This window comes from Mustela putorius, unplaced genomic scaffold, assembly GCF_011764305.1.
Source record: "Mustela putorius furo isolate JIRA1106 unplaced genomic scaffold, ASM1176430v1.1 tig00000832_pilon_pilon_pilon, whole genome shotgun sequence".
NCBI classification, from domain to species: domain Eukaryota; kingdom Metazoa; phylum Chordata; class Mammalia; order Carnivora; family Mustelidae; genus Mustela; species Mustela putorius.
The window spans coordinates 2,856,653-2,872,479 of NW_025421491.1; the positions used below are offsets into that span (position 1 = coordinate 2,856,653).

Genomic DNA, 15,827 nt, shown 5'->3' on the forward strand with positions numbered 1-15,827 from the left:
AAAAATTCAGCTTATCAACTATTTCTAGTTTAGGGTGAGAAATATTGAAATAATATTTGGATAAAAGATACTTGGGATATGTTAGGTTATGACATATCGAACCACATTTTGGTTTTAAAATGATAGTTTGCTAAGGTGGAGTCAGAGAGTTGCACTGGTTATTGTAGCCATGATAGCTACTATCCATTTACTTATAATTTCTTCTTTAGTTCCATAAGCAGTGCTTAATTTCCTACTCACTGTTTAGGATTAAAACATCTGAGGAAATTTACCTTTGTTAAAATACTTGAGAATCTCATAAAAACTCAATTGTATATTCAAAATCATGTAAGTTAAGGGGCTCCTGGATGGCTCAGTTGGTTGAGTGGCTTACTTTTGATTTTGGCTCAGGTCATGATCTCAGGGTCCTGGGATTGAGCTCTGGGTCAGGCTCCAAACTCTGTGGAAAGCCTGCTTGGAGAGTCTCTGTCTCTCTCTTTGCTGAAGATAGTTCTTAAAGCCAAAAATTTTATAAAGGTTATTATAATTAAAATGATAAAAATCAACATGTACCTTCTTTTTAAAAAAATGTTTTCTGAACAGAGGTACTTTCTTCAGTCCTCATCTTGATAAATAGATTTCCTTTTTGAAAAATATTGATTTAACAGCTTTAAGTTGAACAAATATCTATGAATTTAGTTGGAGATGGAATTATCCACTTGGAAGATGACAGAAAGGAGAAAATTTTTAAAAGGAATGTCATCAAATGTAAATGATGTAATATACCTGGTAATAAGCAATTCAATGTAGGGTTTGGAATGTATAAAATTTAAAGAGGTAGGCATTTCTTCCCATAAAAACTAAACAATAGGTTCAAGGACATTCTAAATAAGAAGCTAAGTAAACCGAGGTATTTTAATGGGAATGAGGGCCTCTCCCTGTGTCAGGAGACAGTAGAATAATGAGTTACAACACTGCAGATAATATGCAGCATGACACAAGGGAAAAGTATACATGTGATTTATCATATGTTCTGCTCAGGGTATATAAGCATCTCTCTACCCATGCTGACATTCAAACTCAGGCTCTGGACTTGAACAACAAACCAAACTCATCACCCCTGACACCATGAGCTACTACAGCAACTGCTATGGAGGCCTGGGCTATGGCTATGGAGGTTTTGGTGGCCTGGGCTGTGGCCGTGGCTGGGGATGTGGCAGCTTCCACAGACGGGGTTGTGGCTGGGGCTGCGGCTGGGGCTGCAGAGGCTACAGATATGGCTGGTGCCGCCCATCTTGCTATGGAAGTTATGGATTCTCTGGCTTCTACTAAAATCCTGCTCCAGAAGCCCAACATCTGAGGCCACAAAAGGATTATCCAAATTTGACTACAATAACCAAACCAAACAAGATCATCCAGAGTCAAGCCAAGATCAAAAACATTTGGTATCTAAGACTTCAGGAATATTTATCATTTTATAGTGGTCTCTTTCATGTTTCCTGGTGTCCTTTATTTCTGCTTTTGTAACTGTGGGATTTCTCTATTCCTTTTGCAATAAATTAACTGAACTTGAAATAGCATACGTGGCTTTCATTTTTTTATGAAACTCAAAATATCAAAGTGATTATTTGTAACTGCAACCAACTGGCAATGAAGAAAATAAATTACTCCACAAAAAAACCAAAGTCCTAGGAGAAATATAAACATACACCCATATGGCTAGATAGATATATTCCAATCCATAACATTCAGTTGGAATGAATATTTTTTTCCACTGAACACTAGACCAAACCTTATTCAATGCTTTTAGTTAGATAACATTGGTATACGAATTTGGTACTGATCTATTAACTTTACATATTTTCCTATCTAAAGTGAGGCTGACATCAGAGTAAGCACTTTGATGTTTTGTTCAAAATTTATTTTTATTTAGCCATTTTAATAAGAAGAAAAAGTAGTGATAGAATAAAATATATCTCTAAATGCACAGTGAAAATAAACATTTTTATATGATATTTTATATCATATAAATATATATAGTTATATATAACTATATATAGTATATAGTACTATATATATCCTATATATATGATATTATATATATATTATATATATCATATATTATATATGTGATATTATATCTATATGATATATATAGTAGTATCATATATTATATATATATCGTATCATATATATAGTATCATATATGATACGATATATATATCATATATGATACTATATATATCATATAGATATAATATCACATATATAATATGTGATATTATACACTACATATATATAGTATCATATATGATACGATATATATATACGATATATATATATGATATGATATGATATGGTATATCATATATGATATATATATAGTATCATATATATATAGTATCATATATATATAGTATCATATTTTCCCCATGGTCCTCCATGGTGGGACATGGCATTGTTCTTCTGTATTGTCAGTACACTGAAATATTTTGCTATTCATCATGGAAACTTAAACATCACTGTCATCACTTGTGAAGTAATCTGTATCAAGGATATTCCTGGCCTGAAGCTTTATGCATTATAACAAGTGTCTTGTAATGCTGACCTTCAAAGAGTGAGCATTTAATGTTAGTACTTCACATAAGTATTTGCTTATGAAAAATACAGAATGAAGTATCATCATTTCTCCCTCTCTCCCCCCTCTCAATTTTATATATTTAGGTAGTAAAACACAAGTGAATGTTTTCTGTTTGAGTTAACCGAATTCAGTAAAACCAGTAGAATTATAAAGCTGGCAGGGGCCCTGTAAAGCTTACTATAATGCCATCTTGGCTGGGAAAGGACTCCAGAAAGTGAAATGAGTTGCTAAGGATCAAGAATGGCATGAGAAATACAAGTTAATACTGGAACAGTTCTTACTGAAGAGAGGCATCTGCTTTACCATGCGTACTGCCACACTGATTGCATACTTCCCTCCTTGAGTGCTCTTAAATAAAGCATCTTGCTCTGGTCATGCACCTTTGAAGAGCTTAATTATCACAGCTGATTGATCACATCCATTTATTTTGATATGCAAATATTCTGATGTAGAATCTTAAACTATTAATTTTTAATTTAGTTGTATCTGAGTAACAATAACTAGTAAGAGGGTTAAATCCAAACTCTACTTTAAAAACTTACTACAATGCACGTGAAAATCTCAGACTTGTTTACTGAATGCATGGATGAATGTGCTCAGTCAGCTTGTGTCCTTTCAGTCAATTCAGGAGAAGTATTGCAGCTTCACTGTGAGTAGATCAAGGTAAAGATATTTTAGTGTCACCATGAGAGGACTGAACTCTTTCATTTTAGTGAGCAAAACACAATTTCACATAAAACTATTTTACTCTCTAATTGAAAAGTAGCATCAGAGTCTGAGGAAAGACTTTATATATATATATAAAGAAAAACAATAATCAATATAACTAATTAGAGAAACTAGCATTCTTAGTATAATGCAGTTTTAGCATATTAGTATACCTCTTAATGTTAGATTGTATTGATTCATGTTGGAATTAAGAGAAGAGCGCTGGAACACATTTCCATCCATGGGAAGCTGTCACCTAGTTCAGAGAAAATCCATCATCAGACCATCAGCAGCACAACTGAGAGATCTGTCAGATCTGTTAAATAGACAGAGTGTGACATCATTACAACTGCTTGATTTATTTGTGTTTTTATGGCTTCTTGTTGACTTAATGAGAATGAAATATTCAAATTAACAACTGTCTTTTAATTTAGCATAAACAATAAAAGTGGAACAAATTCTGAAGACAACAGACAAGGAGATTAAAGAATAAGTTGTGAGGGAGCCAAGAATTTCTTAATTAAGATAAGAAAAAGCATTAAGCATAAAATATTTTTAAATGAATGAATCAGGACCATTCATTATATTAAGAAGTTCTGCTCATATATAGACACCATTTTAAAGTGAAAAGAAAAAAAAAAGCATATACAGGAAGAAAAATATTTCCAGAACACAGATCTGACAAGATGCCAGTATTCAAGTACATAAAGAGCTCCTGTTACAAATCAATACTAAAATATTAAAAACTGAACAAAAAACTAACAAAACACTTGAACAGACATTTCAAAAAAGAGGATACCTAAGTGATCAATAAGCATGTCTAATGGAGCCCTATATCATTACTTGTCAGGTAAAAAAATAAAAAAGTATTCCAATATTGTCACATGTCCACAAGAATGATCAAATTAAATTGTCTGAAAATGACAAGTATTGTCAAAGATATAGAGCAACAGAAACTCTTTATTGCTGGTGGGATTGCAAATCTAACAACTGTTTTGGAAAATCGTTTTTTTTTTTTTTAAGTATTTACTTATTTGAGAGAGAGAAAGTGAGCATGCACAGAGAGAAGAGCAGAGAGAGAGAATATTCAAGTAGATCTCCTGCTGAGCATGGAGCCCTATGATCAAGCCAGGCTACATCTCATTACCCCTAAGATCATAACCCAGGAGATCACAACTTGAGCCAAAATGAAAAGCCGGTTACTCAACCAACGGAGCCATCAAGGTACCCTGCTCGCCCCCCTTTTGGGAAAATTATTGATAGGGTCTACAGAAACTGTTGTCAAAATCTAGACAGATGGTTATTTCCAGAAAGTGATATTGACCAAAAAGGAACAATAGAGACATTTTAGGCATTAAGGTATGATTGGAATAGATAGTACATGCTTATTTGCAAGGATGCATCAAATTTTATGCCTAAATTTATACATAATATAGAACTCATTATTATGCTTGAAAACAAAGAACCAATGCAAATGTACGATGGTTATACATTCCTCTAAAGACAGAAAGTCATTTGAGCTCATTCCTCTTTTAAATCCTTCTTGTTTAGACGCAGCCAGATGCTACCTGTACCTGGGAGAAACATGGTGCTTATGTTTACAGACCTTAAAATTCATTCATCCTTTCAGGACTTATTTTTTGTGTTTCTATTACATGGTAGATATTAAAGAAAAATAATCAAACCCAATTAAGAAATTGCATCACTTGAAAATTACTTGTAAAACAAAGAAAACTTGGGATGTTTGGGTGACTCAGTGGGTTAAATGTCTGTGCTCCACTCAGGTCAAGATCCCAGTGTTTTGTGATTGAGTCCTGTATCTGGCTCCTTGCTCAGCAAGGATTCTGCTTCTCCCTCAGCCTGCTCTTCCCCATGCTTGTGCTCTCTCTCTCTCTGACACACAAATAAATAAAACTAAATTTAAAAAAGGAAGAAAACCTGAATACTATATTTGAGGTCATATAAGATTCTGAAGAACTTAGATTCAAGCCTAAATTTAAGGGTACTACTGGAAGAACCAACCAGTTTGGGTCAGCTTTGACAAATGACTAACTTCTTAGAGTTAGCTGAGTAACTTTTGCCCTCATCTTTTCCCCACCCTTTATCTTTTAACATTATATCTACATTTTTGAGATTCTGAAGGCATTTCCAATGTATAAGGGAATCTTACTGAATTTGACAGAGCCTTTGAATTTGGATTATCTTTTTGACACTGAGACCTTAACAACACATATTTGTTATCTTAGTAGAGATTAGTATGGTATTTCCCGAGAAGAAAAGGAGAAAAGAAAAAGAGCACAGACTAGGCAAAGGGAATACAAGTGGGAAACTGTTGTTTTAGAAGTGAAGGTACAAGAGGAAGGAAGAAAATGGATTGACTATAGACTGAATGAAAATTGATGGGTGGCAAAGAGAAATTTCACATACTTTACATTATGATCTGGCTGTCATAGCCTATTAATGGTTAATGGAGCACAGAGACTCAATGATACTCTAAAAGAAGTTTAACATACCTATTAGAATGACTACAATTCCAAACGCTGACAGCAACAAATGCTGACATGGTTGTGGAGCAACAGCAGCCCTCATTTATTGCTGATCAAAAGCACAGTGGTGCAGCCACTTTGGAAGACAGTCTGCCAGTTTCATACAAAACTAAACATAATCTTGCACATAAGATCCAGTAATAACTCTCCCTGGTTTTACCCAAATGAGCTGAAAACTTAGGTCCACACAAAGACCTGAACACAGACATTTATAGTTTTATTCTTTGTTGTCCAAACTTGGAAGAATCAAGTTTCCTTCCATAGGAGAACAGGTAAACAAACTGTGGCACCTCTAGACAATGGAATATTGTCCAATGATAAAAAGAAGTGAGCTATCAAGCTGCAGAAGATGTGGAGGTATGATGAAAGCTTACTGCTGAGTGAAAGAAGTCAATGTGAAAAAGCTACATACTGTAAAATTCCAACTATGACATTCTGGCAAAGGTGAAACAATGCAGAGAGCAAGTTTCATGGTTGCAAGAGTTTGCGAGAAGGGAGGGAAGAATGGGTGGAGTACAGAGGATTTTTAGTGGTTTAATGATGATTACATGATATTATGCATTTGTTAGAACCCATGGAATAGTGTGACACAAGGAGTGAACCCTCATATAAACTATAAACTTCAACTAATAATAACATATCAACTTGGTTCATTAATTGTAATTTATATACCATACTAATTCAAGATGTTTAATAATGGGGGAAATGTGTGTATGTGTGCATGTGTGTAGGGTATAGAAACTGTACTTTTTGCTCAATTTTTCTGAAACTTAAAAGTTACTAAAAATGTTCTGTTAATTAAAAAATAAGAGATAAAATGCAATATTAGATATATGGATGAAGAAATGAGAGGAAATAATGAATGTAAAAATAGAGAAGAGATTTTTTTTTTTTAGATTTTATTTATTTATTTGACAGAGATAGGGGGAGATCACAAGTAGACAGAGGAACAGGCAGAGAGAGAAGGGGATGCAGGCTCCCTGCTGAGCAGAGAGCACGATGTGGGGCTCCATCCCAGGACCCTGAGATCATGACCTGAGCTGAAGGCAGAGGCTTAACCCACTGAGCCACCTGGGTGTCCCACAATCTGCATTTTTAAATAGAATCATTTATTTGACACAGAGTTAGAAAGGGAGAGAGAGAGAGCTTGATCAAGCACATGCAGAGGGAGTAGCAGAGGAAGAGAGAGAAGCAGACTCCCCACCAGAGCAGGGGGCTCAATGTGGGACTTGATCCCAGGACCCTGAGTTCATGACCTCAGCTGAAGGCAAATGCTTAACTGACTTAGCCACTCAGGTGCCCCATGATCTGCATTTTGGGAGGCAACCTGGGTAGATCTCATACCAGAGAAGATGATTAGGATTTGGAAGGATAACTTTTAGTCAGCTTTGAAAGCTACTCTGAAATAAAGATTTGATTGCAGTGACTTGCCTTCAGTTTGTGAACAATTTTGTCCCATCCTTGTCAAAGCCCATGGAACAGTACAACACGAAGAATGCAATATAAACTATGGATTTTAGTTAATAATTACATATCAATATTAGTTCATCAATTATAACAAGCAAAAATAGTTATTTTTCAAAGTAATATAAAAAGTAAAAAGTGTATCAGTTATGTAACCAATGTTCTAAAATCAAAGAAAACATAGATTATTTATGTATTTATTTCCTAAAATTCCTTACTGATATCACAACAGTCAAGCTGATTCTTCTTGGCTCTCAAACATTTCCATTTCCTTATCTCTGAAAGAGGCAGATAACTCATTTTTTAGCCTGAGGAGTAAGATGCTTTAAAAGGATAGGATAGATGATCTAGCTTTGACTTTGACCCATTTCTTTGATTCAACTTGTAAATGAAGTACAGCAATCTAGAAAAAACAAAAACAAAAACAAAATCAAAACAGAGATGAAGAACATTTCATTGAGAAACACACCACCAGCAGATATGATTGGCATGCCTAGCTATGAAGAATTCTGTTTAGGGTCTGATATGTTCAGCCTTTGAAGATACTGCATTCCTTCTTATAAAGTGATGCAATAACTTTTAGAGGCCACCCTAACTAGGCAACAAAGCAATCTTAAACATTTTAATGAGTGTTGGGGCCTCTCCCTATGTCAGGGGACAATGAATGAATGAATTGTGTCAAGTAGATAATTGAGAAATGACACAAAAGGAGTGTATACGCGTGATTATTTACATGCTTTAACCAAAGTATATAAGCATCCCTTTACACATGCTGACATTCACATTCAAGATCTAGCCTTGAATACAGCAAACCAAACTCAACACGCCTAACACCATGAGCTACTACGGCAACTACTATGGAGGCCTGGGCTATGGCTGTGGAGGTTTTGGTGGCCTGGGCTGTGGCCGTGGCTGGGGATGTGGCAGTTTCCGCAGGCTGGGCTGGGGCTGGGGAAGCTACGGATGTGGCTGCTTCCGCCCTCGGTGCTATGGAGGATATGGATTCTCTAGCTTCTACTGAAATCCTGCCCTGGAAGTCCAATGTCTGAGGCCATAATGTGTTTAACTCAAATTAATCAAAACGTGAACGAAGCAACATCAGCTGGGACCAAGCCAAGATGAAAAGTATTTTGCACCTTAGATTCTAGGAATATTTATCATCTTTTATTTGCCTGCTTCTGGTATCCCCTACATGCACTTTCATAACTGTAGAATTTCTCAGTTTCCTTTGCAATAAATTATCCTAATTTAAAATGGAACAAATGGCTTACTTTATTTATTTATTTATTTAACTGAATTCTGACTTTATCTTTCACAGTGCATTTCCCATCTTGCATCATTTCAAAGAAATAGTCTTGAAATTCTGGTTACACGTTCCTGCAATTATCATAGCAATATAAAACAGAGTTTATGAGGACTCATCTGCTTTCCACATAACCACCTATTTTTGGTTAGTGCTATTAGTTTTGATTTAGAATCTTGAAGCTATTAATTTCTAGTTTAGCTGGATCTGAAAAAAAATAATTAGCAAGCAATGCTAAGATCAAATGCTATGTAAAATATTTAAGGTAGATTTGAAAGACTCAGATTTGTTTACTAAACATGAAAATAGTTTTGTTTAGCCAGATAGTAAGGTCTACCCTTTCAGTCAAACTACTCATAGTTTATTAGCTTTGCACTGGCTAGATCAGGGAAAGTAATAACTTGATGACTTCACCGCATGACTATACTATTTAGCTGGACAGAGTAAAACAATAGCTATTCTAATTTCTTAATGATTAATAACATTTCTCCAGATTTGTGAGAAATGCCTTCCGTAGCTATAAAGAAGAATAATCAACACCATCACTTGGAGCAGATATTTGACGTTCCTAGTATAATATTATATTATTAGAATTTGAAATGACTGTTTTTATGTTCCTCTGCTAGATTTGGAGAAATGCTCCAGCACATCTTTATTTCCAGGGAAAAGCTATTGCTTATGTTAAGGAGAACACATCACAGCCAGTTCACCAACCCCCAAAACCGAGGCATATCTGTCAGAGTCAAATAGGCAGAGTGTGACCTACAGAATGAAACCTGTTTGACTTATTTGTGATTTTATTGCTTCAGCTTGGCTGAATGAGCATGAAATATTCCAATTATCAACTATTTTTATTTTTAGAATGATCAATGAAAATGCAACAATTCTGAAAAAAAGGAGATAAAAATAACGAACACTGTGTGAGGTCGTCAAAAATTTGATTAGAACCAAAAACATTAAACATAAAAGAAAAAGATGAATAAATTAGATGTTATTATGTTACAACATTATGTTTATATAGAGAGAGATTTTAAAGTGGAAAAATTTTAAGTCACATACTAAGTGAAAATAATTTTAATATATAAATCTGACAAAATGCCAACACCCAAAAATGTAAAGAGTTCCTCTTAATCAATTATAAAATATTGATTAATTGATTAATAGCAAACAAGGCCACTTAAAAATGGACAAAATACTTGAACAGGCATTTCAAAAGAGGATATTTAAGCCGCTTATAAGCTTATGTAAAATTCTCAATGTCATCATTGATCAGGAAAACCAAATTAAAATAATATTCAGATATCACTATGTACCCTAAAGATGATCAGATTAAGATGCTGAAATGACCAATGTGGGTAAGGTTGTAGAACAACTAGAACTTTCATAAGCTGCTGATGGTATTGTAAATCTAGCAACTATATTGGAAAATTATTTAGTAGAATCTAGTGAAGCTAAATATATATAGCATAAATTAGCAATGTGTGTCCCATGCATACCCAAAGTAAAGGAACACCTCGGTCTACAAAAAGAACCACTAGTAAAAGGTATATAGCAGCTTTATTCATATTAGGAAGGAAAGAAGGAAGGAAGGAAGGAAGGAAGGAAGGAAATACAGATTTACCAGAGCAAAATAGTAAATAAATTGTGCTTTAGTCATACAATGGGCTACTTTGCAGTAATGAAAACAACAAAACTAAAGTTATAGGCAACAACGATGTATTTCACAGAGACAGGGATGAACAAAATCATTCAGGAGAGAAAAGCTGCTGGTATACCCTCTGATGCCATTCATGTGATGTCCAGAGGAGACAAACTTCTAGAGAGTAGTACTAACTTGGTAGGGTCAAGAGAAAATTTGGGATCTTGAGTGTGATCGATGTAGGTGGTCTGTCAATAAACGCAAAATATCACTAACTTGTACACTTAGGACGTGGATATTTTATACTATGCTTTAAACAACAACAACAACAGCAAATGAAATGATGGCTTTATGTTCCTCGAAAGCAGGAAAACTGTTTGAGACAATTCCCCCTTTGAATCCTCAGATGCATTTATAGAGATATCCATGTCTAGGGAAGGCTGATCTTTACCTGTAAGAATCTTAGAGTGCATTCGCCCGTTTAACTCGTCCTTATTGGTTTTCTGCAGCATGCTAGTAGGTGTTCATCAGTCAAGTCCAGCTGGGAAAATACATCATTTTTATAAGCTCAAAAAAGCTGGATGGTATATTTGAAGCCATGAGAGTTTGTAAAGAATTTAGATGTTCCATTCAAATTAAAGATGTATCTGCTGAGGTTCAAGCAGGATTCAGGTCAGTCTTGGGTTTAAGTGATTAACTGCTTGGAGTAAGCTGAAGGACATTTTGCCTTCAGTGGGTCTTTTACTCTACCCTGTATTTTTACATTATACTTATATTTTTGGAGATTTCCAATGTTAAAACCTCTTTTTCACAGGGAATTAGGCATTTTTTTCTCAGCATCTAAGATCTTAAGTATTTCATATCTTAGCAGACACTTAGCTATTTTCTGAAACAGAAAACAAAACATACAATAGGCATAAAGATGTAATGAGCACTGGGTGTTTCATGGAATTGATGAATAACTGAACTCTACATCTGAAACTAATGATATACTGTATGTTAATTAATTGAATTTAAATAAAATAGGACAAAAAACTTGGGCAAAGAGAATACAAAGGCAAAAATATTATGGTAAGAATGAAGATATATATGGAAGAACTTAAGTATGAATTGTATAAAAAATGGAGGGAAGCCAAAGAGAAATTGTATATATTTCACTATTTCCTCTATTTCCCACACCCTAGTGGGAACTGAGAGGAACTGAGGCAAAGTGATATTTGAAAACTGATGGGATAAGAAGGTAAATAATGGATTAGGGGAAAAGGAGGAAAAGGTGTCTATACGGCAGGAGGCAAATGTAATCTATTTTTGGATAGAAGATAAACCAGAAAGGGAGTCTAGATGTGAAAAAAAGGAATTTTGAATAATCTTTAATGTTGCTTATGATTTTTGATTACTCTGATTTGTCTTTAATATTTGAGCAATATTACTTCATGTTGTTAATCCAAATGTTCATTTTCCAAACTAGTATGCAAAATCAGAAAAGAGAATATTTTTATGGTGGCCAATGTTATAAAATAAGAGAAAAATGATAGTTTTATTTCAACTTCTTTTTTTCCCCCTGAAGTTCTATACTGGTGTTCACAGCAGGTGAGCTAATGCCTCCAGACTTCCAAATGTTTCTTTAGCTTTGAAAAAAGACTTTACCATGAAGTATTAGATGCCTTTGAAGGGATATAGTAAATTTTAGCACCTTGAATTTAACCGATTTCTTTCATTTAATCTTAAGTGAAGCATAACAATTCAAGATAAGCCAGAGATGATGCAATATTTAATTTTAAAACATAACACTACCAAATGTGTTATTTAATATCCCTGGCTATAAGGAATTTTATTTTGTCTGGGATGTCCAGACTTTGAAAATACAACAATTCTTTCTCATAAAAAGGATGCAGTATGTTTAAAGGACACCATGCCTAGACAACAATGCAAATTCAAACACTTTCATGAGTTTAAGGGGCTCTTCATATGTCAAAATTGTGTCAAACAGGAGTAACACATAGAATGACTCAAAAATAGGTGGTATGTATTTTACCACATGATCTGCTCAGGGCATATAAGTGTCACTTTAGACATGTTGCCACTGATACTCAAAATCTTTGACCAGAAAAACAACTCACCACCCCTGATGCCAGGAGCCATTGCACCAACTACTATGGAGGCCTAGGTTGTGGCTGTGGAAGCTTTTGTGGCCTGGACTGTGGATATGGCTGGGGATGGGCCAACTTCCCCAGACTGGATCATGGCTGTTGCTGGAGGGGCCACAGATATGGCGGCTGCTTCCCACTGTGCTATGGAGGATATGGATTCTCTGGCTTCTAACAAAGTCCTGTGTCAGTAACCCAACATCTAAACTTACAAAACTGAGTGCAGTATCTGAACATTTAATATCATGCTGGGATTATTTCCACAAATGTATTTATCTTTTCAGAATTTGGGACTTTTCAATATATTCCTATATCTACCTCATAATTTAAGCATCCTCTTCTTTTCCGTTTATAACTGATTAAATTATCTGTTCCCCTTCTAATAAAATATCAACTTTGAAAATGAAATATGGTTTTTATTTTGTTCATGGACTCAAGTACATGAAAATGATATACTGTTCTTATTTTTAGCCCTATAAGACACATCTGCAGACTTTGGAACTATTACCTGATTAAGTGTGGAGTGATGGAGGCACAATAGTTATTTTGCCTGCTCTGTACATTAAGACTCTACAAGACTGAAAGGAAAATGTTACTCATTTGTCAATGAGGGAAGCAATCTTCCTGGTTTAGAAACTTTTTTTTTCATATACCTCACAAATATGCATACAACTAGATGTAAAAACTAATAATTCTAGACTGAAATGAAAAAAAAAAAGTTTAAATGGTTGTAATTTAATACTTTTCAAACTCAAACCCCTCAGATTGTTTTTCAGACTCTTGCTTTTATTTAGATAATGTTTATATTTAAGTGAACAACAAAAAGCTAAGGCAATTTAATATATCTATGTATTTATTTATCAAATATATGTGTTTTATATAAGTCAAATCACATTTTTAATTCACAATAATGCATAATAAATCTTTCCACTTATTCAAAATTCATTTGGCTTTTTTATTTTAAGGACAATCAAATGATAATAGATCAAATATTTTTCACTAGTCTAATTATAAAATAAATGGCCTTTCCAAGAATTTTTTAATTTGAATAATCTCATCCTGTGTATCATACTCTTCAGCACATTATTTCATTTGACATTTGCATCAAGCAGCTGACCTATAAGTCAGTAATGAATTGGGGTAAATTTTTTCCTGTGAGATCATTTAACTCAAAGCATTTTAATTAAGACTTTTTATTTAGTTCTCTTACATTCTTACTGTATTTTCACAACTAGACATGGCATTCTTCTCTACCACCATTCTCATACTGAAGAATTTTTTTAGCTCAATAAGGGAAAGAAACAACCAGACATAATTTTGAACTAATTTATTTTTTAGCTTAAACTGATGCTAAACACAGCTAAATCCACAGAGTCTTCTAATAGATCTGAATTTTCTTTGATACAAATAAACAGGAGTGGAGATCTTACTGATGAAATAAGAAAAAAAGATATAAGAAAATACCAATTTTTTTTCCTAAAATCAAATGATATACTCAGGTAACAGCAAAAATTAAGATTTTTTTAATGTGCCAAAATTGGTAAAATATATTTGATTCAATTAGATAGTAGTGTCATAAACTTGCCAAAACCAGACATTAAATGACAGCAAGGCTATGCATCATATCTTGCAGGTAAACACACACACACACACACACACACACACACCCTCAGAAAAGTAATGGGCTTCTACAGAGTTAGGTAAGCTCTAGTAACAGAATCAGGACCAAGGCCAACGTCTTCTGAATCTAGGTGCAACAATGTAGCTTTCTCTGCCCTGTATTTTCTCCCTGTATTTTGAAAGTTCTGCTGAGCTTCCATGAACATACATGCCTTATGAGGATGTGAAGGATTACATTTTTTAAATAGAAAAACCATTTCTGTAACATTTTGTTGTTATAATATACAGAATTAAAACTTACTTTCAATGTTAGTTTTATCTGGATTTCATCTCTATCTCTACACATCTCTCTATCTCTATCAGAAGTCTTCCTTCAAAGGCACAGACTTATTCAGTCTACATAAAAATAACTTTTCTTGGCCATCAGTTATCAGCTAGCCTTTTAGCTAATCCAGTCTGGATGTTGTGGACTATCAGTGTACACAGTAAATGAGATACAGTTGTATCTCAGGAGTAGAGCTCCATTGTTTCACATTTGAACAGGTAATAGTTCTGCAGTCTATAAACATTACCTCTAGGGCTAAAAAAAAAAAACCACAAAAAACACAAAAACAGCCATCTATGTAATTAGATTGAGAAACACTGTCTATGACACTCTTAGTAAGGTACATTTTCATATACTATTACACCCTATTTTATAATTTTTGTCTGAGTGAAGGAAAAATATTTTGAATTTATAACAGAAGTGCCACTTTGGAAAACAGTGTGGAGATTCCTTAAGAAATTAAAAATAGAGCTTCCCTATGACCCTGCAATTGCACAACTGACCCAAAGATACGGACTAGTGAACAGAAGGACTATCTGTACCCCAACATTAATAGCAGTAATGGTCACAGTCGCCAAACTGTGGAAAGAACCAATATGCCCTTCAACAGATGAATGGATAAAGTAGATATGGTTCATATATACAATGGGGTATTATGCCTCCATCAGAAAGGATGAATACCCAACTTTAGTATCAACATGGACAGGACTAGAAGAGATTATGTTGAGTGAAATAAGTCAAGCAGAGAAAGTAAATTATCACATGGTTTCACTTACATGTGTAGCATAAGGAATAACACAGAGGACATTGCGTGAAGGAGAGGAGAAGTGAGTTGTGGGGAACCAAAGGGAGAGATAAACCATGAGAGACTGTGCACTCTGAGAAAATACAATATACCGAGGGTTTTGGAGGGGCAGGGGTGGGGGTTGGGTGAGTCTGGCAGTGGCTATTAAGGAGGGCATGTATTACATGGAGCACTTGGTGTAGTGAATAAACAATAAATCTTGGAACACTGAAAAAATCAAATTAAAGAAGAAAAAGTGCTCTTAACTTTCAAATAAAAACTATAATTTGGCCAGTGGAGAATATATTTTCATCATTTCATACATCAGTACAGGATCTGAGTTTCACATCAAGTCATTGCTTCCTTGCAGAAAGTCCATGAAAAGAGAATGACAAAGAATCATCTAAGTCATTGAATCCACCAAATTAAGAGAAAAACAAAAACTTTAAAAAAATACATTCTCAGTTTTCAAAGATAATTCATATCCAAAGGACATTATCATTTTTCTATTTTTTAACTCAGGAAAAAACAAAGCAATAAAAATATTTATTTTATATATTTGATGGTATTATTTCACAACTTTTTGTTCTTAATCACATACTCCTTTTCTTCTTTGGAAAATACCTGAATAAGGATAGATTTCATTATTGAGCTTTTTAAAAAATTTGTGA

At 34.2% G+C, this 15,827-nt stretch overlaps 2 protein-coding genes across 2 annotated transcripts; both read left to right on the top strand.

The window, feature by feature from the left end:
* Nucleotides 1-1,077: 1,077 nt before the first annotated feature.
* On the top strand, nt 1,078-1,537 carry LOC123393399 (keratin-associated protein 19-7-like). Its single transcript, XM_045085199.1, has one exon. The coding sequence runs from the start codon at nt 1,108-1,110 to the stop codon at nt 1,309-1,311; it is 204 nt and encodes a 67-aa protein (XP_044941134.1). The 5' UTR covers nt 1,078-1,107; the 3' UTR covers nt 1,312-1,537.
* A 6,604-nt stretch (nt 1,538-8,141) lies between these two features.
* LOC123393400 (keratin-associated protein 19-3-like) lies at nt 8,142-8,519 on the top strand. Its single transcript, XM_045085200.1, has one exon. The coding sequence runs from the start codon at nt 8,174-8,176 to the stop codon at nt 8,357-8,359; it is 186 nt and encodes a 61-aa protein (XP_044941135.1). The 5' UTR covers nt 8,142-8,173; the 3' UTR covers nt 8,360-8,519.
* The last annotated feature ends 7,308 nt before the right edge of the window (nt 8,520-15,827 follow it).

Excerpts from the sequence above, each read along its gene's own strand:
- LOC123393399 (XM_045085199.1), top strand. The coding sequence starts at position 1,108 with ATGAGCTACTACAGCAACTGCTATGGAGGCCTGGGCTATGGCTATGGA.
- LOC123393400 (XM_045085200.1), top strand. The coding sequence starts at position 8,174 with ATGAGCTACTACGGCAACTACTATGGAGGCCTGGGCTATGGCTGTGGA.